Below are 27,428 nucleotides of genomic sequence, written 5' to 3'. Positions count from 1 at the left end.
GTAGTTTTGATGTATCTAATAAAAATTAGATTTATATTTAAGGTTCGTTTAAGATTTATTGATATATGGCTACGTTTTGTAAGATTCACAGATGTTACAATGTAACCATTTAATGCCGTCGGATCCGTACAATCAAATTGTAGAGGGGTATTTACGAAAAACTGTCTTTTATCACGTTTTCCATATTAGAGTTGTCCAATGTCAATCGGCATTGGTTAATGCTCTCATCGAGAGATGGTGCCTTGAGACTCACACATTCTATTTTCTGATTGGTGAGTGTGTTGTGACGTTGGAGGATGTGACAATAATTCTTGGTCTTTCGGCGAATGGTCTGCCAATTACAGGACTGACTCTCAGTAGTTATGAGGCCTTAGAGGCTGAATGCTTGGATTAGTTTAGTGTTCCACCTAGAAAGATAGACTGTAGAGGAAGCTTCATAAAATTGACGTAGTTTCGAGAACTGAAAAATCGTTTAGTGTTGGCTAATGATATTCACATTCTTAAATACGTGTCTTAATAATAAAATCTATCTATCGTTTAATAATAAATTTATATTTGTGTTAAAATTTGACTAAATATATTAGCCTTGATTATTATTTAACAACTAGAATTTATTTTGAGATTTTTTTTATATAAAATATTAGAAGTTTTAGTTATTATTAGTTGATATTTCTAGTTAATTTATATTTGTAGTAAGGTTCTGAAAATTGAACTGGTCATCGAACTGCTATAGCTATTGGTTCACTAGTTCATAGGTTCAATCGGTTCGACTATGGTTGAATCGAAAAAACCGTTTTATAATAAAATAATAAATAAAATATAAATAAACACATTAAAACATAATTATAGTCTAATATAAATCTTAAAGTATCATCCAAATTAAAAGTACTACATAGACTAGCATGTTATGATCTCATTCAAATACAAACTCAAAAGTCAAATAATAAAAATAACCAATCAAACATAAACATAAGATGCCAGCATCCAACTGATTCAAGTTTGTCATCAATCATCAAAATCCGCTATAACTTATTGCATATTTGCTTTGTTAATATCATCACCTTCTTGTCCACTACTAGGACCAGAAAAATCAAGTGGTACAGCATAAAATGTACTACTACTACCACCATCACCATCACCTTTATCTAAATCAGCATCAATCTCATCTAACAAAATATATAACACATTATCAATAAATTAAAGATTAAAGCTGTTGTAATAAATGATCAGACAATAAACTATAATACTCACGAAGTAAGTCTTCAATATTACTTCGTTTACTTGGAAGATTAGGCTCTTTTTCAACAATCTCTTCCGTCACCTAAAAGTCAACCAAATTAATACTTTCAATATCGATTGGATCATATTGCACCTTTTGCTTTTTCTTTTGTCTTTCTGTCCTAACAAATTAAATACAATATATGATAAGCCTAGTATATTAACTACACAAAATCTCATGATATGAAATGAAAGGATGAAATATATATTACCTGGATTTAAGACGTAAATTATATGTAACATACATAATATTACTTAGCCTATCATGCTCCAATCTATTTCTTCTTTTTGATGGATTTGATAAAAAAGACTCTAATTCCTTTCACACCCCGAAGAAGCAGATGCTTGGCTAAGAATGCGAACTGCCATGCTTTGTAAACATGAAGTAGAACCACCAAACAACTTCCACCATTCATCTACAAGTTACAATCCCATAGCTCAATTATTAGTTATCAAATTAAGGAAATGAAAACATAAAATAACTAAAAAAGTAATTATCAAACAGATACTCTTACCAGGTTGAAGATTTTTTGCAGCTCAAAAAGCTTGAGGCCTATCAAAGCTTTCCGTTCAATCTCTATATAAGTGTATTTCTTTTATTGCCTCAACTGAATCTAAATTATTAACCTTGCAATGCAATGTAACAAGATCAAGTAAACCTCGCATGACATCAGGTGTTTCTTTACAAGTTTCATCGAAAAAGCAAGCAAGATTCAAGAAATAAGCCGCTGCATGAAGATTTTTTTTTCAAATGTTTGTCCCATCTTGAGTTGATAATCTCTGTGTAAGGTTAATATGCAGTCTTACTAAGCTTGAACATTTCTTTGATTCTATTTTCTGACCTCAGCATACCTTCATAAACAATTTCCAATGATGTTTTATCATCAACATCTACCAACCTCATCAATTTAATCAACAGACTCACAATTTTGCATGTAGTAAAACAATCATCCCAAAATTTATTGTCTAGGATAATTGCACTCACAGCTCTACCATTAGCACTCCTTCCTAATTTGTGTCCGGTAAAGTGTGTATCAACAACCAATGCTTGTAAATCAATTTTGTGCTCAAAGATACTCTTCAATGTGATGAAGATAGTGGCAAAACGAGTTGCACCTGGACGAACAATCTCCTTTCAAGTAGTTCTTTGTCTTAGCCAGGACAAAAATACCGTATGATTATACACAAACATGATAATCTTCGAAGCACGTGTTGCAAGTTTAGAAATATGTAGCATGCTGCTTATATCTTTTAGAATAAGATTCAAGCAATGAGAAGTACAAGGTGACCAGTGAATATTTTCAAACTTCTTATTAATAAGCCTACTAGTAGCAACATAATTTGCCGCATTATTAGTCACTACATGAACAATATTATCAGATCCAATCCATTCAATCACCTCAGAAAACAAGTCACACAAGCTTGAAGCATTTTTTACCACATTTGAAGCATCTACAGATTTCACAAAGCACAAACCTTTCGAACAATAAACCAACAAATTAATCAACATTCTTTGCCTTTGATCTATCCAACCATCAACCATGAGGGTACATCCAGTTTATTTCCAAGAAGACCTATAGCTATCAACAACTATTTGACACTCCCTTTTGAGATCGGTTAATAAGTTAACCCTGAGCTTATCATAAGAAGGACCTTTATAATCAGGCCCAATGCCAGCAACACCATCTACCATATCTTGAAAAAATGGTGACATGACCATATTGAAAGGAATCCTACAATCCTAAAGCCAACTAGCCACTCGCTTATCAACTTCATGAAGCGCCTCTTTGTTTTGAAACACACTTTTCAGACTTGGTTGACTTCTCGGAGTTGTTCTTGGTGCAAACATAGGAGAAATAATGGTTTTTGCTTTCTTTTTGGGATCGCCTCCAATCACCTGCTTAGTTGGTAACTGACTTGGAGTTTGTTGTTTTCTAGCACTATTGCTTCGTCAATTGCATCCTCAATCTCATCACTACCCTCTTCATTGAAACTTACTTTTCTTTTACTACTTTTACTTTTCTGAATCTCTTTCAATAAACCTTCCATTTGTTTTTTGGTGCACAAAATTGTTATCACTAGGCATGGCTCCAAAAACTTGGTGCACAACACCATGATTCACACGTCTCTTCACAACTTCGCACAGCTGACCAGCAAGTGCACTGGGTCGTCCAAGTAATACCTTACGTGAGTAAGGGTCGATCCTACGGAGATTGTCGGCTTGAAGCAAGCTATGGTCATCTTGTAAATCTCAGTCAAGCGAATTCAAAAGGTTATGAAGTTTTGATAATTAAAAGATAAATAAAACATAAAATAAGATAGAGATACTTATGTAATTCATTGGTGGGAATTTCAGATAAGCGTATGGAGATGCTTTGTTCCTTCTGAATCTCTGCTTTTCTACTGTCTTCATTCAATCATTCATACTCCTTTCCACGGCAAGTTATATGTTCGGGCTTCACCGTTGTCAATGGCTACCTCCCGTCCTCTCAGTGAAAATGGTCCAACTACGGGTTACGTAGGGCTAATCATCTGTCGGTTCTCACTTGTGTTGGAATAGGATCCAGTAATCCTTTTGCGTCTGTCACTACGCCCAACAGTCATGAGTTTGAAGCTCGTCACAGTCATTCCATCCCAGATCCTACTCGGAATACCACAGACAAGATTTAGACTTTTCGGATCTCAAGAATGCTGCCAATTAATTCTAGCATATACCACGAAGACTCTGATCTCACGAAATGGAAGGCTCTATTGTCAGGAGAGGCTACCATACGTCGTGAACCAGGAATCCAAGAGATATACATTCAAGCTTGTTTTCAGGTAGAACGAAAGTGGTTGTCAGACACGCGTTCATAGGTGAGAATGGTGATGAGTGTCACTTGATCATCACATTCATCATGTTCTTGTGTGCAAATTAATATCTTAAAATAAGAATAAGCTTGAATTGAATAGAAGAATAATAATACTTTGCATTAATACTCGAGGAACAGCAGAGCTCCACACCTTAATCTATGAGGTGTAGAAACTCCACCGTTGAAAATACATAAGTGATGAGGGTCCAGGCATGGTCGAATGGCCAGCCCCCCTAAAAGTCTAAGATAGCATAAAACTGATCAAAGGATCAAAAGATAATCCAAAGATGATCTATGGATAATCCAAAGATGTCTAATACAATAGTAAAAGCTCCTATGTATACTAGACTAGTTACTAGGGTTTACAGAAATAAGTAAATGATGCAGAAATCCACTTCCGGTCCCACTTGGTGTGTGCTTAGACTGAACATTGAAGCTTTCATGTGTAGAGACTTTTCTTGGAGTTAAACGCAAGCTTTTATGCCAGTTTGGGCGTTTAACTCTAGCTTTTATCTTGTTTCTGGCATTTAACGCCAGAATAGGACAGAAAGTTGGCATTTAAACGCCAGTTTGCATCGTCAAAACTCGGACAAAGTATGGACTATTATATATTTCCGGAAAGCCCAGGATGTCTACTTTCCAACGCAATTGAGAGCGCACCATTTGGGCTTCTGTAGCTCCAAAAAATCTATTTCGAGTGCAGGGAGGTTAGAATCTAACAGCATCTGTAGTCCATTTTCAGCCTCTAAATCAGATTTTTGCTCAGGTCCCTCAATTTCTGTCAGAAAATACCTGAAATCACAGAAAAACACACAAACTCATAGTAAAGTCCAGAAATGTGAATTTTTCTTAAAAACTAATAAAAATATACTAAAAAGTAGCTAGATCCTACTAAAAACTACCTAAAAACAATGCCAAAAAGCGTATAAATTATCCGCTCATCACAACACCAAACTTAAATTGTTGCTTGTCCCCAAGCAAGTGAAAACAAAATAGGATAAAAAGAAGAGAATATACAATGAATCTCACAATATCAATGAAACTTAGTCCCAATTAGATGAGCGAGGCTAGTAGCTTTTTGCTTCTGAACAATTTTGGCATCTCACTTTATCCTTTGAAATTCAGAATGATTGGCATCTATAGGAACTTAGAATTTTAGATAGTGTTATTGATTCTCCTAGTTCAGTATGTTGATTCTTGAACACAGCTACTTTATGAGTCTTGGCCATGACCCTAAGCACTTTATTTTCCAGTATTACCACCAGATACATAAATGCCACAGACACATAACTGGGTGAACCTTTTCAGATTGTGACTCAGCTTTGCTAGAGTCCTAAGTTAGAGGTGTCCATAGTTCTTAAGCACACTCTTTTTGTTTTAGATCACGACTTTAACCACTCAGTGTCAAGCTTTTCACTTGGACCTTCATGCCACAAGCACATGGTTAGAGACAACTTGATTTAGCCGCTTAGGCCAGGATTTTATTCCTTTAGACCCTCCTATCCATTAATGCTCAAAGCCTTGGATCCCTTTTTACCCTTGCCTTTTGGTTTAAAGGGCTATTGACTTTTTCTGCTTGCTTTTTCTTTTTTCTTTCTTTTTCTTTTTCGCCATTTTTTTCGCAAGCTTTGTTATTCATTGCTTTTTCTTGCTACAAGAATCAATTTCATGATTTTTCAGATTATCAATAACATTTTTCTTTATTTCTCCTTTTTTATTATTCTTTCAAGAGCCAACAATTTTAACCTTCATAAACAACAAGATAAAAAATATGCATTGTTCAAGCATTCATTCAGAAAACAAAAAATATTGCCATGACATCAAAATAATTAAACTAATTTTAAGATAAAATTTGAAATTCAAGTAATTTTTGTTCTTTTGTAGTTAGGCACATTTTTCATTTAAGAGAGGTGAAGGATTCATGGAATTATTCATAGCTTTAAGGCATAGACACTAGATACTAATGATCATGTAGTGAAGACACAAACATAGATAAACATAAAGCATCAAATTTGAAAAAAACAGAAAAATAAGAACAATGAAATCAAAGAACGGGTCCACCTTAGTGATGGCGGTTAGTTCTTCCTCTTGAAGATCCAATGGAAGAGCTCCTCTATATCTCTTCCTTGCCTTTGTTACTCATCCCTCATAGCTCTTTGATCTTTTCTAATCTCATGGAGAATGATGGAGTGCTCTTGGTGCTCCACCCTTAGTTGGTTCATGTTGTAACTCAAGCCTTCCAAAGAGGTGTTAAGTTGCTCCCAATAGTTGTGTGGAGAAAAATGCATCCCTTGAGGCATCTCATGGATTTCTTGATGAGGGGCTTCCTCATGCTCTTGTTGAGGTCCATGAGTGGGCTCTCTTGTTTGCTCCATCCTTTTCTTAGTGATGGGCTTGTCCTCTTCAATGAGGATGTCTCCTTCTATGTCAATTCCAACCGAATTGCATAGGTGACAAATGAGATGAGGAAAGGCTAACCTTGCCAAAGTGGAAGACTTGTCAACCACCTTGTAGAGTTCTAGAGGTATGATCTCATGAACTTCTACTTCCTCCCCAATCATGATACTATGGATCATGATGGCTCGATCCACAGTTACTTCGGATCAGTTGCTAGTAGGAATGATGGAGCGTTGGATGAACTCCAACCATCCTCTAGCTACGGGCTTAAGATTCGGTCTTCTCAATTGAACTGGCTTGCCTCTTGAGTCTCTTTTCCATTGAGCTCCTTCCACACATATATCCATGAGGACTTGGTCCAACCTTTGATCAAAGTTGACCCTTCTAATGTAGGGGCGTGCATTTTCTTGCATCATTGGTAAGTTGAACGCCAACCTTATATTTTCTGGACTGAAATCTAAGTATTTCCCCGAACCGCATTGTAAGCCAATTCTTTGGATTTGGGTTCATACTTTGATCATGGTTCCTAGTGATCCATGCATTGGCATAGAAATCTTGAACCATTAAGATTCTGACTTGTTGAATGAGGTTGGTGAGAACTTCCCAACCTCTTCTTCGGATCTCATGTCGGATCTCTGGATACTCATTCTTCTTGAGCATGAAAGGAACCTCAGGGATCACTTTCTTCTTGGCCACAACTTCATAGAAGTGGTCTTGATGGACCTTTGAGATGAATCTTTCCATCTCTCATGACTCAGAGGTGGAAGCTTTTGCCTTTCTTTTTCTCTTTTTAGAGGTTTCTCCAGCCTTAGGTGCCATAAATGATTATGGAAAAACAAAAACAATGCTTTTTTCACACCAAACTCAAAAGGTTTGCTCGTCCTTGAACAAAAGAAGAAAGAAAGAAGGGGAAGAAGAAGAAAATGGAGGAGATAGAGGAAAGAGAGGGAGAGTGGCCGAATGGAATTGGGTGGGTTTGGGAGGGAAAAGTATTTAGATTTGAAAAATGAGGTAGGTGGGGTTTTTGAGGAAGAGGGATGGAGGTGATTGGTGAAGATAATATAGGGAAGATGATAGGATTTGATAGGTGAGTGGTGTTTTGGGTAGAGTGTTATAGAGATGTGTGAGGGGGAGAGAGAGAGAGGTGGGGATCCTGTAGGATCCACAGATCTTGAGGGGTCAAGGACTTCTCATCTCTGCTCCATTTAGGCGTGCAAAATGCCCTTAGAGTGCAATTCTGGCATTTAACGCCAGACTACTACCTGTTTTTGGCGTTGAACGCCAGCTTTTATACCTTTCCTGGCGTTTAACGCCAAGTTGTAGCCTGTTTCTGGTATTAAACGCCAGTCTGGTGCCCATTTCTGGCGTTAAATGCCCAGAATGGTGCCAAACTGGGCGTTTAACGCCCATCTTGCTACCCTTACTGGCGTTTAAATGCCAGTAAGTTCTTCCTTCAGGGTGTGCTATTTTTAATGCTATTTTTGAATTTGCTTTGATTTTTGCAGTTGCTTTTGTGACTCCACATGATCATCAACCTAAAAAAAATGGAATAATAATGGAAATTCAACATAGATAAATAAAAATTGGGTTGCCTCCCAATAAGCGCTTCTTTAATGTCAATAGCTTGACAATAGGCTCTCATGGATCCTCACAGATGATCAGAGCATGGTTGTGGTCTCTCAACACCAAACTTAGAGTTTGGTTGTGGCCTCTCAACACCAAACTTAGAGTTTGGTTGTGACCTTCCAACACCAAACTTAGAGTTTGAATGAGGGGGTTTTGTTTGACTCTGTATTGAGAGAAGCTTTTCATGCTTCTTCTCCATGTGTACAGAAGAAGAACCTTGAGTCTTGAATACAAGGTAGTCCTCATTCAATTGAAGGACCAACTCTCCTCTGTCAACATTAATCACAACTTTTGCTATGGCTAGGAAAGGTCTGCCAAGGATGATAGATTCATCCTCATCTTTCCCAGTGTCTAGGATTATGAAATTAGCAGGGATATAAAGGCCTTCAACCTTTACTAGCACATCCTCTACTAGTCCATAAGCCTGTTTCATTGATTTGTCTGTCATCTCTAGTGAGATTCTTGCAGCTTGTACCTCAAAGATGCCTAGTTTCTCCATTACAGAGAGTGGCATGAGGTTAATACCTGACCCTAGGTCATACAGAGCCTTCTCAAAAGTCATGGTGCCTATGGTACAAGGTATTAAGAATTTACCAGGATCCTATTTTTTTTTTTTTTTTGAGGTAAAGTGTGCTGAACCCAGATATTCAGTTCATTAATGAGCAATGGAGGTTTATCCTCCCAAGTCTCATTACCAAATAGCTTGGCGTTCATCTTCATGATTGCTCCTAAATACTGGGGAACTTGCCCTTCAGCAATATCTTCATCTTCTTCAGAAGATGAATAGTCATCAGAGCTCATGAATGGTAAAAGAAAGTTCAATGGAATCTCTATGGTCTCTGTATGAGCTTCAGATTTCTTTGGTTCCTCATTGGGGTACTCCTTAATGACCAGTGGACGTTTCCTGAGGCCTTCCTCACTGGAAATCACTGCCTTTTCACTTTCTCTAGGTTTGGCCATGTTGGTCACAGTTATGGCCTTGCACTCTCTTTTGGGATTCTCTTCTGTATTGCTTGGGAGAATGCTAGGAGGAGTTTCAGTAACCATTTTACTCAGCTGACCCACTTATGTCTCTAAGTTTTTGATGGAGGACCTTGTTTAATTCATGAAACTGAGAGTGGCCTTAGATAGATCAGAGACTATATTTGCTAAGCTAGATGGATTCTGCTCAGAATTCTCTGTCTGTTGCTGAGAGGATGATGGAAAAGGCTTGCCATTACTAAACCTGTTTCTTCCACCATTATTATTGTTAAAGCCTTGTTGAGGATTTTGTTGATCCTTCCATGAGAAATTTAGATGATTTCTCCATAACGGATTATAGGTGTTTCATAGGCTTCACACATGTAATTCACCTCTGCCATTGCAGGGTTCTCTGGATCATAAGCTTTTTCTTCAGAAGATGCTTCTTTAGTACTGATGGATACAGCTTGCAATCCATCCAGACTCTGAGAAATCATATTGACTTGCTGAGTCAACATTTTGTTCTAAGCCAATATGGCATTCAGAGCATCAATTTCAAGAACTCCTTTCTTCTGAGGCGTCCCATTATTCACAGGATTCCTTTCAGAGGTGTACATGAACTGGTTATTTGCAACCATTTCAATGAGTTTCTGAGCTTCTACAGGCATTTTCTTCAGGTGAATAGATTCACCTGCAGAATGGTCCAATGACATCTTAGACAATTCAGACAGACCATCATAGAATATATCCTGGATGGTCTATTCTGAGAGCATGTCAGAAGGACACTTTTTGGTCAGTTACTTGTATCTTTCCCAAGCTTCATAGAGGGATTCACCTTCTTTCTGCCTGAAGGTTTGAACATCCACTCTAAGCTTGCTCAGCTTTTGAGGAGGAAAGAATTTGGCTAAGAAAGCCGTGACGAGCTTATCCCAAGAGTTCAGGCTATCTCTAGGTTGATAGTCCAACCATATTCTAGCTCTGTCTCTTACAACAAAAGGGAAAAGCATAAGCTTGTAGACCTCAGGATCAACTCCATTGGTCTTAACAGTATCACAGATCTGCAAGAATTCAGTTAAGAACTGAAAAGGATCTTTTGATGGAAGTCCATAAAACTTGCAATTCTGTTACATCAGAGAAACTAATTGAGGCTTAAGCTCAAAATTGTTTGCTCCAATGACAGGGATTGAGATGCTTCTTCCATGGAAGTTGGGAGTTGGTGTAGTAAAATCAACAAGCACCTTCCTTGTATTGTTATTATTGTTGGGTTCGGCCATTACTTCTTTTTTGAGACTCTCTGTAAAGTTTTCTCTGGATTATTGTGGTTTAGCTTCTCTTAGCTTCTTCTTCAAAGTCCTTTCATGTTCAGGATCAGCTTCAACAAGAATGTTCTTGTCCTTGCTCCTGCTTATATGAAAAAGAAGAGAACAAAAAAGGAAGAAGAATTCTCTATGTCACAGTATAGAGATTCCTTTATGTGAGTAGAAGAGAAGAAGAATAGAGGAGGAAAAATTCGAATACAGAGAGAGAAGAGAAGAGAGTTCGAATTATGAGTAGAAGAGAAGTGTTAGTAGATAAATAAAATAATTAGAAAGAGGTGAGAGAGAGAAATTCGAAAATTATTTTGAAAAATGGGTTAGCAATTTTCAAAAAATTTAGAAGAGATAAAATTAGAATTTAAATCAATTAGTTAATTAAAAAGATTTTTTTGAAAAAGAGGGAGGTGATTTTCGAAAATTAGAAGAGAGAGAATTAGTTAGGTGGTTTTGAAAAATATTTTGAAATTAATTTTGAAAAGATAAGAAGTTAGAAAAAGATATTTTGAAATTAAAGGTTGAAAAATATATGATTTGAAAAAGATTTGTTTGAAAAGATATGATTGAAAATATATGATTGAAATTTATTTTGAAAAAGATTTAATTTTTAAAATCAGAATTAATGACTTGACTCACAAGAAATCAAAAGATATGATTTTAAAATTTAAAGTTTGAATCTTTCTTAACAAGAAAGTAACAAACTTGAAATTTTTGAATCAAAACATTAATTGTTAGTATTAATTTAAAAAAAATATAAGGTAAAAATAGGAAAAAGATTTTGAAAAGTTTTGAAAAAGATTTTTGAAAATTTTTGAAAAACAAAGGAAAAAAATGAAAAAGATTTGATTTTGAAAAAGATTTTGAAATTGAAATCTTGAATTGACTAACAAGAAACAACTTATTTTAAAAAATTTTGACTAAGTCAATCCAAAGATTTCGAAATTTATGAGTAAAATAAGGAAAATATATTTTTTTTATTTTTGAACTTTTAATGAGGAGAGAGAAAAACACAAAAATGACTCAAAACATAAAAAATTTGGATTAAAACAAATGATGCATGCAAGAACACTATGAATGTCAAGATGAACACCAAGAACACTTTGAAGATCATGATGAACATCAAGAACTTAATTTTGAAAATTTTTAAGAAAAGAAACACATGCAAGACACCAAACTTAGAAATTTTTAATGCTTAGACACTAACAAACTAAAAATGCATATGAAAAATAAGAAAAGACACAAAACAAGAGAATTTTAAGATCAAACAAGGAGACTTATCAAGAACAACTTGAAGATCATGAAGAACACCATGCATGAGTTTTCGAAAATTTTTTTAGGAAAAATTAAAAACATGCAATTGACACCAAACTTAGAAATTGACACTAGACTCAAATAAAAAACACAAAATATTTATGATTTTTTTTATTTTTTTGTATATTTTTTTCAAAAATTATTTTGAAAAAGAAAATAAGAAACTCAAAATTTTTTTAATAAGAATTCTAGGAATCATGCAATGTTAGTCTAAAGCTTCAGTCTAAAAAGATTAGACATGGCTAGCGAAGCTTCAGCAAGACATTACATACAACAGCCAAATTGATGGGAATCAACTAGCTCCTGTGATGATAAAAGCATCATCTGAAACTCTAGAATTCATTCTTAAAAATTCTGAAGAACAAAATAAAAAGAAAAATACCTAATCTAAGCAACAAGATGAACCGTTAGTTGTCCAAACTCGAACAATTCCCGGCAACGGCGCCAAAAACTTGGTGCACGAAATTGTTATCACTAGGCATGGCTCCAAAAACTTGGTGCACAACACCATGATTCACACGTCTCTTTACAACTTCACACAGCTGACTAGTAAGTGCACTGGGTCGTCCAAGTAATACCTTATGTGAGTAAGGGTCGATCCCACGGAGATTGTCGGCTTGAAGCAAGCTATGGTCATCTTGTAAATCTCAGTCAGGCAAATTCAAATGGTTATGAAGTTTTGATAATTAAAAGATAAATAAAACATAAAATAAGATAGAAATACTTATGTAATTCATTGGTGGGAATTTTAGATAAGCGTACGGTGATGCTTTGTTCCTTCTGAATCTCTGCTTTCCTACTGTCTTCATTCAATCATTCATACTCCTTTCCAGGGTAAGCTGTATGTTCAGGCTTCACCGTTGTCAATGGCTACCTCCCGTCCTCTTAGTGAAAATGGTCCAACTACGGGTTACGTAGGGCTAATCATCTGTCGGTTCTCACTTGTGTTGGAATAGGATCCAGTAATCCTTTTGCGTCTGTCACTACACCCAACAGTCATGAGTTTGAAGCTCGTCATCCCATCCTAGATCCTACTCGAAATACCACAGACAAGGTTTAGACTTTTTGGATCTCAAGAATGCTGCCAATTCATTCTAGCTTATACCACGAAGACTCTGATCTCACGGAATGGAAGGCTTTGTTGTCAGGAGAGGCAACCATGCATCGTGAAACAGGAATCCAAGAGATATACATTCAAGCTTGTTTTCAGGTAGAATGGAAGTGGTTGTTAGACACGCGTTCATAAGTGAGAATGGTGATGAGTGTCACTTGATCATCACATTCATCATGTTCTTGTGTGCGAATGAATATCTTAGAATAAGAATAAGTTTGAATTGAATAGAAGAACAATAGTACTTTGCATTAATACTCGAGGAACAATAGAGCTCCACACCTTAATCTACGAGGTGTAAAAACTCTACCGTTGAAAATACATAAGTGATGAAGGTCCAGGCATGGCCGAATGGCCAGTCCCCCTAAAAGTCTAAGATAGCATAAAACTGATCAAAGGATCAAAAGATAATCGAAAGATGATCTAAGAATAATCCAAAGATGTCTAATACAATATTAAAAGGTCCTATTTATACTAGACTAGTTACTAGGGTTTACAGAAATAAGTAAATGATTTAGAAATCCACTTCCGGGCCCACTTGGTGTGTGCTTGGGCTGAGAATTGAAGCTTTCATGTGCAGAGACTTTCCTTGGAGTTAAACGCCAGCTTTTTATGCCAGTTTGGGCGTTTAACTCTAGCTTTTATCCTGTTTCTGGCGTTTAACGCCAGAATAGGGCAGAAAGTTAGCGTTTAAATGCCAGTTTGTGTTGTCAAAACTCGGACAAAATATGGACTATTATATATTGATGGAAAGCCCATGATGTCTACTTTCTAATGCAATTGAGAGCGCACCATTTGGGCTTCTGTAGCTCCAAAAAATTCATTTCGAGTGCAGGGAGGTCAGAATCCAACAGCATCTGCAGTCATTTTTTAGCCTCTGAATAAGATTTTTGCTCAGGTCTCTCAATTTCAGCCAGAAAATACCTGAAATTACAGAAAAATACACAAACTCATAGTAAAGTCCAGAAATGTGAATTTTTCTTAAAAACTAATAAAAATATACTAAAAAGTAGCTAGATCCTACTAAAAACTACCTAAAAATAATGCCAAAAAGCCTATAAATTATCCGCTCATCATTTTTCTACGTCATAAGGGACCTTAGCACGTTTCTTAATATCTCCACCTATATTTGCCAAATGCTTTTTCATTCTATTAATTTCCCCGCCACCAAAAGTACTCAGACAAAATAAGCATTGGTAATGCGGTTTTCCATTTATATTTTGTAAAGCAACATATCTCCAAGCAGAATCAGTTTTTTCTCGAACATTAGAAGTATGTGATTGACTTTTGTTAGATCCGGGAGGAAGAGAAGGTTCATTTGAAGCCGAGTTATTATTCCTAGGTAGTTCTTGGTTGATACTCTCATCCATACCTAAACATTACCAGCAATCCAATAACAATACAATCCAATTCAATTATTTAATTGAAACAGGCAAACAGTCAATAACAATCCATTCCAATAATAATACAATCCAATCCAATAAAAATAAAAAATTCACAGTTCTGAATCAGTAACTTAGTTAAGTTGAAACAGGCAAACAATTATTCAATCAATTATTCAATCACTATATCAATATATCAGTTCACACTTCACAGTTCACAAAAAAAATAATTATTCAATCACTATATCACCATATCAGTTCACAGTTGAATGCCTTGAATCAGAGTTCACAGAGCTTCACTATATCAGTAAATCATAAATTTAGAGTTTACAGAGCTTCACTATATCAGAGTTCAATCATAAATTCATAGTTAATTAAAAAATTTACCTAGAGAACATGCAAGACACTGTGGTTGCGAAGAGTGACAGAGACACCGAGAGACAGAGACAGAGACACCGAGTGACCAAGGGAGACAGAGCATGCAAGAGTGGTAGAGCAGATGGTGGCTTCGAAGGTTGCGCTGGCTGCTGCGCAATGGAGGGGAAGTGAGCGAGCACGAGGTGGTGGCTATTTGAAGGAATGACGACGGCGGCGGCACGAGATGGTGGCTGGACAGAGGTGAGCTCGATGAGATTGAGAGGACTGAGGAGCCCTCCCTAGACTGAGTGTGTGTGAGAGACTGAGAGGAGCTCGATTAGGGCTTGGCTTGTGCGATGGAGTAAGAGTTAGGGATTGCTGGTGAGTGACACGGCGATGTTTAATTGCCTTTTCAAAAACCGGTCGGGTCATGGTTTGGTTCGACCGACCGGTTCCTGATCGGTTCATCAGTTTGATGGCGGTTTTTGAAATCTATGGTTTTACCTTTTGTCCGAACCGCTTTTCTCAACAGTTCACGAAACGATCGGCGGTCCGAACCGGTTTTCAAAACCTTGATTATAACCCATTCTATCTATGTTGGGTTCTGAAAAATCAACATCTTCAATTTCTTTGAACTCAACATATAACTTGATAAGTGAGATTTTTGCTCTAATTTGATGGTTGGTCAAAAGTTTGTCTTGCATACTGGCTTCATCAGCCACATGCATTATTTGAAATTGAATGAAATTACCAAATACTAGCACAGGCTGCCTGTACAAAATATTTATCATTCTATTCAGTATTTGATGATTTACACTTTGAGAAAGTATATTATTAAGTCCTTCATATGTTATCGAAAGAAGAACAATAATAACACATGAATTTTTACATAAAAAACTCATACATTTATGTGTATCATGCAAAATCTAATTATTATCATATTTTTTAAACTAACATAACTCTCTATTTAATATACTCAATACATTTATCCACAAATTTTTTCACTCAACATATATAAAGTCAACTACTAAATAACACTCTCAAAATCTAAAAAAAAAAAAACTTTGTATTGCTCACTTCTATTTTTCCGTAATATGTTTTCAAAATAATGGTAGGACTCTTTTTATAGTTAATTTTATATTTTTTTTGTTTGTGTTAGTACAAAATGTCAATGACTTTTTGCTTTTACTACACAACGCTAACATTGTTTTGACCAATTTCAACTTTTAAATTTATATAATAGGCAAAACATGGCTGTTATTTTTCATTTTTTTATTAAAAAAAAACATTCACAAAACGGCATTGTTGTTTTCTAATAGTAAAATTTTTAAATAATTATTTTATTACAAAATAGCATTGCCGTTTTGACTTTAAAGTTTAAATGATTAAAAATTTTAAACACATACAATTCGGCAGTGTTATTTTAATTTGTGGTGTTCTGACATATTAAATTTTGGATTAAGTGTGATTTTGGTTTGTAAGTATCGACTAAAAAATTTTTTTGTCTTTAATATTTTTTGGCATAAAAAATTGTCTCTAAGATTCAGTTTAATTTTAAAATCGTCCTTCAAACCAAAATACCATTCTCCAATAAACTTTCTTCACCAAAATACTCAGTTTCGCTTTTTCTTTTTCTTCTTTTTCATCACAACATCAGCAACAACAATAATGAAATTAGAAGCCAAAACAATGTAATAACCAAAAGAAACAGAATTAAAAGAATCAACAATGTAATTAACAAATCAACAAATATCAAAGAATTAGAAATAGAAGAATCAATAATGTAATAAACAAGAAATACAAGTAGAAATCAGTACCAAAGAATCAAAAAATCTGCATTTCAAATATCAAAGAATCAACAAAATAATAAAAAAAAGAATTGGAACCTTACGAAACAATGGCGACCATGCAAGGAATAGCGGCGAGCGGCGAAGAACAGGAGCAGAAACGGCGACGCTGTGCGTAACATCCTCCCTCACCGATCTGTTGGCGTTGACGTCAAACACTGGTGTAGGAGCATAAATGGCGACGCGGTGTGCGATGTCCGTCCTCTCTCCCCGGTGTCGTCACCACCTATCTCTTTACCCTTTTTCTTCTTCCTTTCCCCTTTATTCTTCTTTCCCTTATTCTCTTTCTCTCTCTCTCTCTATTTCAAACACTCTCTTTCTTTTATTTTATTTTATTTATTTTTTTATTTTATAATATTTTTGTTAGGAATAATTTGGTCCAAATTTTTAAGATTTAAGTAAAAATGACGATTTTAAAATCAAGTTAAACCTTAAGGATGATTTTGTATGCAACAAAAGAATGGAGACGAAAAATATTTTTGACCTAAACTTTAAGGATCAAAATCATACTTAACCTTTAAAATTTTCTCCCATGGCATTGTGTAATTCACGCATAGAAAAAATAATGAAAAAAATCACTCATCTTCTACAATATTAAGAAAAAGCATCCTAATTTCGAGATTTGTTTAAATAGATAATTTAAATATTTTATTTATGGATATAGATAACTTGTAGTCTATTTATCAATCTGTATTCTCTTATTTATCTTGTTTATACTATAAATAATATAAACCACGTTTTGTATTGCATGTATCACATTTGCACACGCGTTGTAAAACGGGCTTATCTCGCTTATAATATAAATGAGATAAGCAAGGACCGCGTCTATATAAGAAAGTTGTTTACAAGGTGACTCATGTCACTCTTACACCCTTTTTGACTTCCTTTCTCTCTTTTTTAGACATTTCTCTTTGATATTCTTGAGATAATATGACATTATGGTGCAAAAATGCACAAGACAATGACATCAACCGCCTGAACGTAAGGTATTATATCGCTGGAGTAATTGACTTTCAGATTAGTGTTGTTATTTTTCTTTTTTAGTTAAATAAGCATATAGTTATAGTTGGAGTATTTTTATAGATTTAGTATTTATTATATATGACTAAATTAGATGTTGTTTTAGTAACATAAAATAAATTAGTTGTCATATTATTAGCATCTGTTAGGTGGTGGAATATATTATTAATAAATATTAATTAATAAATTTAATTTAATTTATTTAGTAAATATTTATTACTTTTTTATTTTTTTAATTCAAATTTTATATTTTAATTTTAATTTTGAATATGCTAGATATCTTATTTTAGCAAATATTTATTCACCTTATTATGTCGGATAACTTTTTTAAATGTTTGATTTATAAAGTTAATTATTCTGAATATATTTACGGATTTACGTATTTAACTTAATTCTAAATCCAACTAAATATGAAATGTGAAATAATAATTTATTATAATTTTTATTTTTTTATTTTTCAAATATTTAATATATCAAATATATTTTTTATTAAAATATTTGTCATTTTAACAGAGACCTCGCTTACTAACTGCACCTTGTAAACTAGGGAAAGTAACTAATGGGTTGGACTATATAAAGGAAAGGAAGACACTATATATAAGGTTATTATCCAACTGTCGATAATTTTGAGATATGGTGGAATTAAACAGGTATGCGGATTGCCAAATTTACACATCTCTTAACGAATTAAAATATAATCGGTAGGCATTCAAAACCAAAATAATTATGATAAATAAGAATATGCATTACACTATAAAATAAGGCTTACCGATATTCGAGATTCTATCGAAAGGCAACATAGAGACTCCAAGATCATCCTTTAGCAAATTGCCTGCAATGCACATGTTACTTTGATCGATTCGACTCCACAACTCGGTATTCAACACTTCTTCGAATGCTGTAATTCTTTACACTTTGCATGACTGCCTTTCTACTTTTGAATTTGTGACCAATGCGAAACTTCACACCACCATCTATGTTGTAATCGTCCCCACCCATATTGGAAAATGAAGTTTCTTTGAACATCGCATCCATATCCAATATATGATAGGACTAGATACATGTGATAACTTCGGAATTGGTTGTGGACAGGCATAAGATACCGAACTGAAGCACCGATTGGAGTCTCTGGTACAAACTCTTCTTCCTCCTCATTTTCAGAAGAACCACTATCGTTGCTATTGGTAACATACTCTTCATCGGACTCCTTACCGTCCACGTCTATGTCTACCACTAGACTAGCACAGTGCAGCGGTAATGGTGCAAGACGTGGGTCATCCTAGACAAAATTTGAGTGGCCACCACCACTAACATTATCAACCTCCGCAGAAAGTTTCATCATTTGTTCGTTATAATTCTCCCGTTGATATCAAACGTGAGACGCACATGCTCATCGCCATCAAGCCAAAATAGACGAAACTGAAATACTCTATTTTTCATCGGTGATACTAACCTATACCTAACTCTTCCAACCTCTTTTGTCCCATTATCACTTAAATTCGTCAATATTAGATTCTTTAACTCAGATAAAGAATTTATTCTTCGAGTGTATAACATAATAGGATTATCATACTCAAATATAACTCCAGTGTAACTGTTTTTCAAATGACAATTAAAATACACACTTACAATAATATATCTATTATTACTAGACATTTTTACTAAATTTATTGAAGAAATGGAGAAAAAGAAGAAGTAAAATGTTTGTGAAAAATACAAAATAATTGTAAATCTTTTTATAGCTGCTCGTAATTTATCGTACTTTATCTTATTTACAATGCAAACAAATTAATTTTTCTAATATCTCATTTGTAGTGTAAACGAGATATGTGTTAATCACTCTCTTTTATGTATCACGTATGTAAACGTGATACGTGCAACGTGAAATATGACTTATTTTATTTATAGTATAAACAGATATATACAAATTTATTTCGTTATACTATAAATAAAATAAGTAAAAAAATATACATTGATAAATAAATTACAATTATTTATATCTATAAATAAAATATTTAAATTATTTATTTAAAAAAATCCCAATTTCGGACCATTTCTATTAACTAATCTATCTAAACATCATTTGGAACACTTCACCTTTGGGTCAACAGATACCTCTGCTAACTCGGTTAGTTACGTCCCCTCATTATCTGATGCTCATTTACTATTGATAACATTATCTATCAAAAACAAAATTTAATTATACATTAAAATTCAATCATCATTAATTTTTCACTTATCTTGGATATTGGTAATTTTTTATATAAAAAAAGGAACTTTGGAAAATAATACATGAACAATTATTTTTCAGATAATTTTAAAAAAATTATTGATTTTAGCCATGGCAATTTTCATATCGTGATTTATTAAATATAGTAGAAGTTTTAATTTCTATATCCACAAAGTATCATATTTTGAACCTAACAAGTATTCTGTATTCCTAATAATTTAATCACGTTTATTTGATTGCAATTCGTTCTGTGTATCAGTGTGTGTGTTTATTAATCCAAGATGAAGTTCTAAACATTTTATGTCACGTGATATTACACACGTGGCATGTTTGGATTGGAAAGATATTGGACGCACGCCGCTACCTTACTCTGTCCGAAACGAGCTGACGGTAGGTGCGACACAAGTTGAACACGATAAATTCGTGGTTCACGTTCTCAACTCCTTTTCCCTCTCTCTCTCTCTCTCTCTCTCTCTCCCCGTTCATGACCATGACGACTCAACTCCTCAAGCTCAATCTCTACCCGAAATCCAACATCTCCTTCAACCACGCACCAAATCGTCATGTTCAGTTCCTTCCCCTTCTTCCCACTAATCACCGTCGCAATGACATTCACCGCAACTGCCACCGCCCGGGATTCCTCCGGCCACATTTCCTCGTATCTAACTCCTCGCGCACCGAGATTGCCTCGCCGGAGCCAGCTCAGCTAAAGACTACAGACTCCCCGCTCCTGCTCGACGTCTCCGGTATGATGTGCGGCGCCTGCGTCTCACGAGTCAAGAACATCCTCTCCGCCGATGACCGAGTTGACTCGGTCGTGGTCAACATGTTAACCGAGACCGCCGCCGTCAAGCTCAGGCGGCTCGACGAGGAGAAGGATGTGGAGGAGCCGGCGACGGTTGCGGAGAGCCTGGCCCGGAGGCTGACCGAGTGCGGTTTTCCGACGAAACGAAGGGCGTCGAGTTTGGGAGTTGCAGAGAACGTCAGGAAGTGGAAGGAGCTTGTGAAGAAGAAGGAGGAACTCGTCGCCAAAAGCCGCAGCCGTGTCGCTTTTGCTTGGGCTTTGGTGGCGCTGTGCTGTGGATCTCACGCTTCGCACGTTCTTCATTCTTTGGGGATTCACATTGGTCATGGTAATTCAGCTGCTAATTCTGGTCCAATATAAATAAACTAAATTCGGATTACACGATCATAACTTGCTTTTTATAATTCGTAGGATCGGTTTTGGAAATTCTTCACAATTCATATGTGAAAGGTGGTATAGCTCTGGGGGCTCTCTTGGGACCAGGACGAGGTTGGTTCATCTCTCTTCTATCTTGCTTTCCATATACAGCAACATCTTTTAAAATTTAAATTAAGGCACTACATCACCGAAACTTTTGTAATTATTATGTAATAATGGAAATGACGTTTATTTATTATATATAATATAATAAAAAGATGTATTTTATTTTTTAGTTAATAATAATTATTTGTATTATAACAGTTTTGTTCTTCTTGTTATTAATTATGAATATACTTGTAAATTTTTTAATGTACTACATTCATGGTAATGCAGAGTTACTCTTTGATGGCCTAAACGCATTTAGGAAGGGATCACCAAACATGAACTCTCTTGTGGGATTTGGTTCTATAGCTGCTTTTATCATCAGTTCGGTGAGATTCTCTTTGGAATTTGACCGTTCTGCTAAGCTATAAGACTGCCAAGTTCCTGTTTTCGTTTGATGAATTAATCAAACTTCATCTTCTTTCTGTAGATATCACTACTGAACCCCGGGTTGGCCTGGGATGCAACATTCTTTGATGAGCCGGTGACTTTCTTTCCTTTCATACAATCATATGTTCCAATATCTGAAACTGGAAAATATTCATTTTGATCTAGCACTTTGTTCTCTTATTGGCGTTTTCTTGTTCATGTCAATAGTAAGCTTCTCATGTAGGGATTGTGTATTTTAGCATGCAGGTCATGCTTCTTGGTTTTGTGCTTCTTGGACGTTCTTTGGAGGAAAAGGCAAGGATTCAGGCGTCTAGTGATATGAATGAACTCCTTGTAAGTTGCATTATTGTTCATCTCTTTCATCTGACTGTATCCCACAGTGGAATGTCTAAAATGCTGCCTGTACTGTATTCTTAGTCCTTGTGTTCCACGGTTGGACCCCTTTTTTTTCTTAAAGATTCTTCTGTCTCCCTTGCATCCTTGTTGCAATTGAAAATATTTATTTTTGTTCCGATCTTTAACCCGTCGATTTCTAGTTTTCTATACTTTGCTATCAGCAATCTGGAATCATATTTATGCTTACAAGAACAATAATTTCCAATGTTTGTAGGCTCTGTTGGATATCGTTAACAGTTTTGGTGAAAATTTATTTCTTGGAAGCCTAAATGCAAGTGGCTTTGCAAGTTGAAGCAATGTAAATTAGGAAATATATTGATTTTCTATTTAAAATTTCAATCTTACGACTGCTATTTCCATTTTTTTATCACTTTCATATGTCAAAATGAATAATCCAGATTGGGAACTCTGGTTGAAATAAGTGCATCATTTATGAGTATTATACATCAAGTTATAGTTTTTTTCTTTCCCCTGTAAAGGGTGTCATTTTTCTGTTGGAGTAATTATTAAACTTAATTATTTTCCATTATTTAGTGTTATGTGATTCCATTGTTGTGTATTTTTGCCAGTCATTGATATCTACTCAGTCAAGACTTGTGGTTACTTCATCGGAAGGTTCACCATCTACAGAGAGTGTGCTCGGTTCTAACACAATTTGCGTTGAAGTCCCAACTGATGATATCCGAGTAGGTGACTCAGTGTTGGTGTTGCCTGGAGAGACTATTCCTATAGATGTAAGCATTTCTGACTGTTTAGCGAAATTCAGCCTATTTTATTGAAACAGATAAAGCAGTATTGTGGTGCCTGAGTTAAGTTCTAGCATCATCATCTCGATTATGCATAGTACTTTCATGGTGCCCATGACCAGGTAGATTTTTTGACCCAATCATCAGTAGCTTATAAACTATAATAATGACATTGTCCTGACAAGCAGTTTCAACTTTCAAGTCTTCTATGCTTGAAATGAACTGCATCCCTTCATATCTTAAGATTGAGAATCTGATGAAAATTGTTGGTTCAATGCTCTTGCTTGCTAATGCTAGAAATACCTGGGCAGGGAAAGGTCATTTCAGGAAGAAGTGTTGTGGATGAATCCATGCTTACTGGAGAATCACTTCCTGTATTTAAAGAGGAAGGCCTCACAGTTTCTGCAGGAACTATAAATTGGGTAAGGTTATATGGAGACTTGTATATTGAATTTTATGTTGTTGCACTACATTCACATTTAGGGCTCCTGTGCAATTTTGTTTCTACCTTTGGTTCAGAGTGCTGTTACTAATCTAATTGATTGGCCATACAAATTCTATTTCAGGATGGACCTTTAAGGATTGAAGCTTCTTCATCTGGCTCCAACACAATGATATCCAAGATTGTACGCATGGTTAGTATTTCGTCTTGTGTGATAGATTAGTAGAGAGATGCTATCTAAAATTAATAAGAAATGCTAGAGGGCCAGTAGAATTTGTTGTTTTTGGCCAGTAGTTAGCCATCAATGTTTAAAAGTGTGGGTTAAAAGTATATTGTTGGATTATTAGACTAAAAGAATTGGACTAATGGCTAAAAGTGCTGGCCAAAAACAATAAATTCTGCTAGCCCTTAGAGCTTTTTTCAAATTATTTCATAACAATTCAATTTTTTGCTTTTCCAGTTAATCATATAATTGTTTCCAGTCCTAATTGTTATAGATTTATTGGAGAATGTATGCTAATTTAAATAAATTGTTAATTACTTGATTCATATGATTTCAAATCATGCACATCCGGGAATGATGGTTTAAGACTGCCTGGCTGAAAGCACATTGATGCAGGGAATAGATGGAAATCAAACATTTGCAGAGAAAATTTCCCCAATGTTGTCATACTCATGGCTCTTTCTTGTATATTTAGGTTGAGGATGCCCAGTCACGTGAAGCACCTGTACAGAGGCTTGCTGATTCCATAGCAGGGCCATTTGTATACAGCGTAATGACTATGTCAGCAGCAACATTTGCATTTTGGTAAGTCTATTTCTGCTTTGCCTATATTTCCTTAAAAAAATTTGCCGTGTGATTTGCATCAATTATATCAAATGTTGGGGCTTATTTGACAAAGCGGAGACGAGACTATTGTTAATTTATTTTCAAAGTTTAATCCAAACCGTATAGTTCTGCCTCTAACACATCAAAAGAAAAAAAAAAGTTGTCTCGGAATCTGGCAATAAGATTTATGATTATCTTTCAATTTTAATTCTTCTAAGGAAAAAAGATTCATGTATGGCTCCTATACCATTTAGCTTTAACAAGTTTCTTGCAATTGTCTCCAGGTACTATATTGGATCAAACATATTTCCTGATGTTTTGCTCAATGATATTGCGGGCCCAGAAGGGGATCCTTTGGACCATGGCTGATAATTATTAGGGTAAAGTATATTTGATCTTTGAAGTTTGCTAAAAGTTTTAAAAATACCCCTAGTTTTTATTTGTTTTAATTTTGTCTTAGAAGTTTTCGATTTGCACCAAATTTATTCCTTAACGACTAGTTTTTCAAAAAGTTTATGACCAATTCAGCAATAATTTTACAAGAACAACCTTCAACACAAGTATATCAGATATCGTTATTATGCATTATTGTTAGATTGGTCCTAAACTTCTTAAAAATTTAGCTGTCAAGAGTATATTTGATGCAAATTGAAAATTTCTGCAATAAATTTGAAACAAAATAAACCTTAGGGGCATTTTTGAAACTTTTGACAAATTTCAACAAACAACAACAACCAAACCTTGTCCCACTAGGTGGGGTTGGCCACATCGATCAAACGACGTCATTGAGTTCTATCGTGTATCATATCTATAGAGAAACTGTTTACATGTAAATCTCGTTTGACCATCTCATGGATGGTCTTCCTAGGTCTTCTTCTGTCTTTCACTTGTCCATCTTCCATCTCATCCACCCTCTTGACTGAGTGTTCTGTTGGTCTTCTTCTCACATGTCCAAATCACCTAAAAGGCTGAAACGCGATTCTATCATCTTTTTCACAATAGGTGCTACTCTAACTCTCTCTCTCTTATATATTCGTTCCTTATTCTATCCAATCGCGTATGACCACTCATCTATCTCAATATCGTCTCTGTCACACTTAACTTATGTTTGTGCTCTCCTTTGGCTGCGCAACACCCTGTACCATAAAGCATAACCGGTTTGATAGCAGTACGATAGAATTTACCTTTAAGTTTTAAAGACACTTTTTTGTCACATATAAAATCAGACGCACTCTGTCATTTTGACCAATCTGTTTACATCCTATAATTTACATCATGTTCAATCTCTCCATTATCCTGTATGATGTACCTAAGATACTTAAAATTTTTAAATTTTTGTAAGATATTTTTTCCAATCTTTACCTCTGTATTAGGGTTTTTCCTTCGGCGGTCGAACTTACATTCCATATATTTCGTATTGCTACGGTTTATGTGCAAACCATACACTTCTAGAGCTTCTCTCTATGAATCCATCTTCTTATTTAGGTCTTTCCTTGATTCTTCCATAAGGACGATATCATAGGCAAAAAACATGCACAATGACACAGGTTCTTAGATATACTCTATGAGTACTTCCAAGACTAATGTGAAAAGGTATAGATTTAAGGATGATCCTTAGTGTAATTCCTATATTAATAGAAAATTTCTCTGTCACATCATCTTGAGTTTTCACACTAGTTATAGCCCATCATACATGTCTTTAATTGCATACTCTCTTTTCCATAACTTTATGGTATGACTCATGAACTTGATTTCTCTATAGTTTTTACAATTTTGTATATCCCTCTTATTTTTATAGATAAGTATCATGGTGTTCTTTTTCCACTCATTTGACATCTTCTTTAACCTTAAAATCTCATTAAAAAGTTTGGTCAATCAACTGATGTCTTTCTCTTCAAGGCCCTTCCAAATTTCAATCGGAATTTTATCGGGTCCTATATGTGTTGTTAAACTCTCTCTCAACTTTTACTCAACGCGAAAATTCATGACAAACATCTTATATGTGTTGTTAATCTCTCTCTCGAAATAATTTTACAATTAATGTAAAATTTTCGGTCAACTCTTCTCAACAAGAAGAAGTCGATTTGAGAGTTTGTCATGCCACTCTTATAGGTTATATAAGATGTTTGTCTCTCTTTTTAAAACATGCATTTGTGATGACAAGGTTAAAGGTTGATGAAAAGTCCAAAATAATTTTATTCTCGATATTGACCACCTCAAAACCATGACTTTCGTGAATACTTCCATACCCAGTCAATTTTCTTCCAATATGGTTATTTAAATCTCCTTATAAGAAAATCTTATCTCCCAAAGGTATGTTTTGGACCAAACTCTCTAGATCCTCTCAAAATCTTATCTTGTATTGCTTAGCCGAACCCACTTGCGGTGCATAGGCGCTAATCACATGAAAAGTACTTCCTTCTACCACAAGTTTGATAGAGATGATCCAATCACCCACCCTCTTGACATCCACTATGCCCTTCTTCCACTGCTTATCCACGATAATACCTACTCCATTCCTATTTTTCACTTTTCCTGTATACTAAAGTTTGAATCCGAAGGTATCCAACTCGTTAGCCTTCGCGCCGACCCATTTTGTTTTTTGTAGGCACATGATGTTAATCTTTCTCTTTGTTATGGTATCCATCACCTCCATGAATTTTCTTGTTAAAGTGCCTATGTGTCATGTTCCAAATCTCAACTTTCTGTCGCCCTGACCTTTACCTTTTTCGTTGTGAACTAGCTCATTTACCTTCGTCTGTTCACGAAAACGCGGGAACCCTTGCTCATTTAATTCTACATCCGGACACTAATGCTGCGGCTCTTGCTCATTTCAACACTGTACGCGATCCATACAGCGCATTGCTTCTGGGCAACGACCTAGCTTTAGCGCAATAACGCCTTTAATCCATGTCATAAATATTCGACTAAGTTTTTATGTTGGCTGTCGAAGGCCTAACATAACCCTCCCCCTTTATTCGGGTTTGAGACCGGCTATGTACTGCAGGTGTAGCATAGGCGGAGTTACTTTTGACAAATTTCATGGACAAAAAATATACTATAACCTAATTATTAATATTTTGCATATTTTTGTGTTAAAAGTTTTAAGTCATTTCAAATAGCCTTCACCCTTCACATTATTCAGCTCTCAGACATCTGCTACAAGGCAATATTTGAAATGTTATCTATCTGAAACCAACTGTGTATGTAATGGCAAGAATGTGAATAAAAGAGATGAAGAGAAAAGTTGGGTCACAGAGATGAGAGCATGAATACAACTTAATCTTCCTGTATAAAGGAGAATTATCACACAGGACAACCATGCATTGTGTTTCTAACTTACTTTGAGTTAATTGTTATTTAAATAATAAAGAGTCTTCCCTTTTGCAGGTTGTCTCTTGCCCTTGTGCACTGGGTCTTGCCACACCTACAGCGATCCTGGTTGGCACCTCCCTTGGTAAGTTGCCCATATTTTTTGCATTTATTAAACTTAACATACATGTTACTCAAAGTTACTTGAATATTGATTCCAAATGTGACCTCCACAAGTCATGCTATAAAACCTGTTTGTTCAAATACTGAATCAATTTTCTCTAATAATAATGTTTTTGAAC

The 27,428-nt window shown here is 35.2% G+C and overlaps 1 protein-coding gene across 1 annotated transcript in view; it reads left to right on the top strand.

The window, feature by feature from the left end:
• Nucleotides 1-20,085: 20,085 nt before the first annotated feature.
• LOC107470661 (copper-transporting ATPase PAA2, chloroplastic) overlaps nucleotides 20,086-27,428 on the top strand; it is a 9,177-nt gene continuing 1,834 nt past the window's right edge. The window contains exons 1-12 of the mRNA XM_021133127.2: nucleotides 20,086-20,817; nucleotides 20,901-20,978; nucleotides 21,243-21,340; nucleotides 21,442-21,495; nucleotides 21,648-21,734; nucleotides 22,367-22,531; nucleotides 22,855-22,965; nucleotides 23,110-23,178; nucleotides 23,684-23,793; nucleotides 24,099-24,175; nucleotides 25,656-25,684; nucleotides 27,205-27,271. Coding sequence (XP_020988786.1) covers nucleotides 20,169-20,817; nucleotides 20,901-20,978; nucleotides 21,243-21,340; nucleotides 21,442-21,495; nucleotides 21,648-21,734; nucleotides 22,367-22,531; nucleotides 22,855-22,965; nucleotides 23,110-23,178; nucleotides 23,684-23,793; nucleotides 24,099-24,175; nucleotides 25,656-25,684; nucleotides 27,205-27,271 — 1,594 coding nt within the window. The 5' untranslated portion in view covers nucleotides 20,086-20,168. The remainder of the gene's footprint in view (nucleotides 20,818-20,900; nucleotides 20,979-21,242; nucleotides 21,341-21,441; nucleotides 21,496-21,647; nucleotides 21,735-22,366; nucleotides 22,532-22,854; nucleotides 22,966-23,109; nucleotides 23,179-23,683; nucleotides 23,794-24,098; nucleotides 24,176-25,655; nucleotides 25,685-27,204; nucleotides 27,272-27,428) is intronic.

Source organism: Arachis duranensis, chromosome 10 (assembly GCF_000817695.3).
Source record: "Arachis duranensis cultivar V14167 chromosome 10, aradu.V14167.gnm2.J7QH, whole genome shotgun sequence".
Lineage (NCBI taxonomy): Eukaryota > Viridiplantae > Streptophyta > Magnoliopsida > Fabales > Fabaceae > Arachis > Arachis duranensis.
This window is presented reverse-complemented; position numbering and strand designations above follow the sequence as displayed.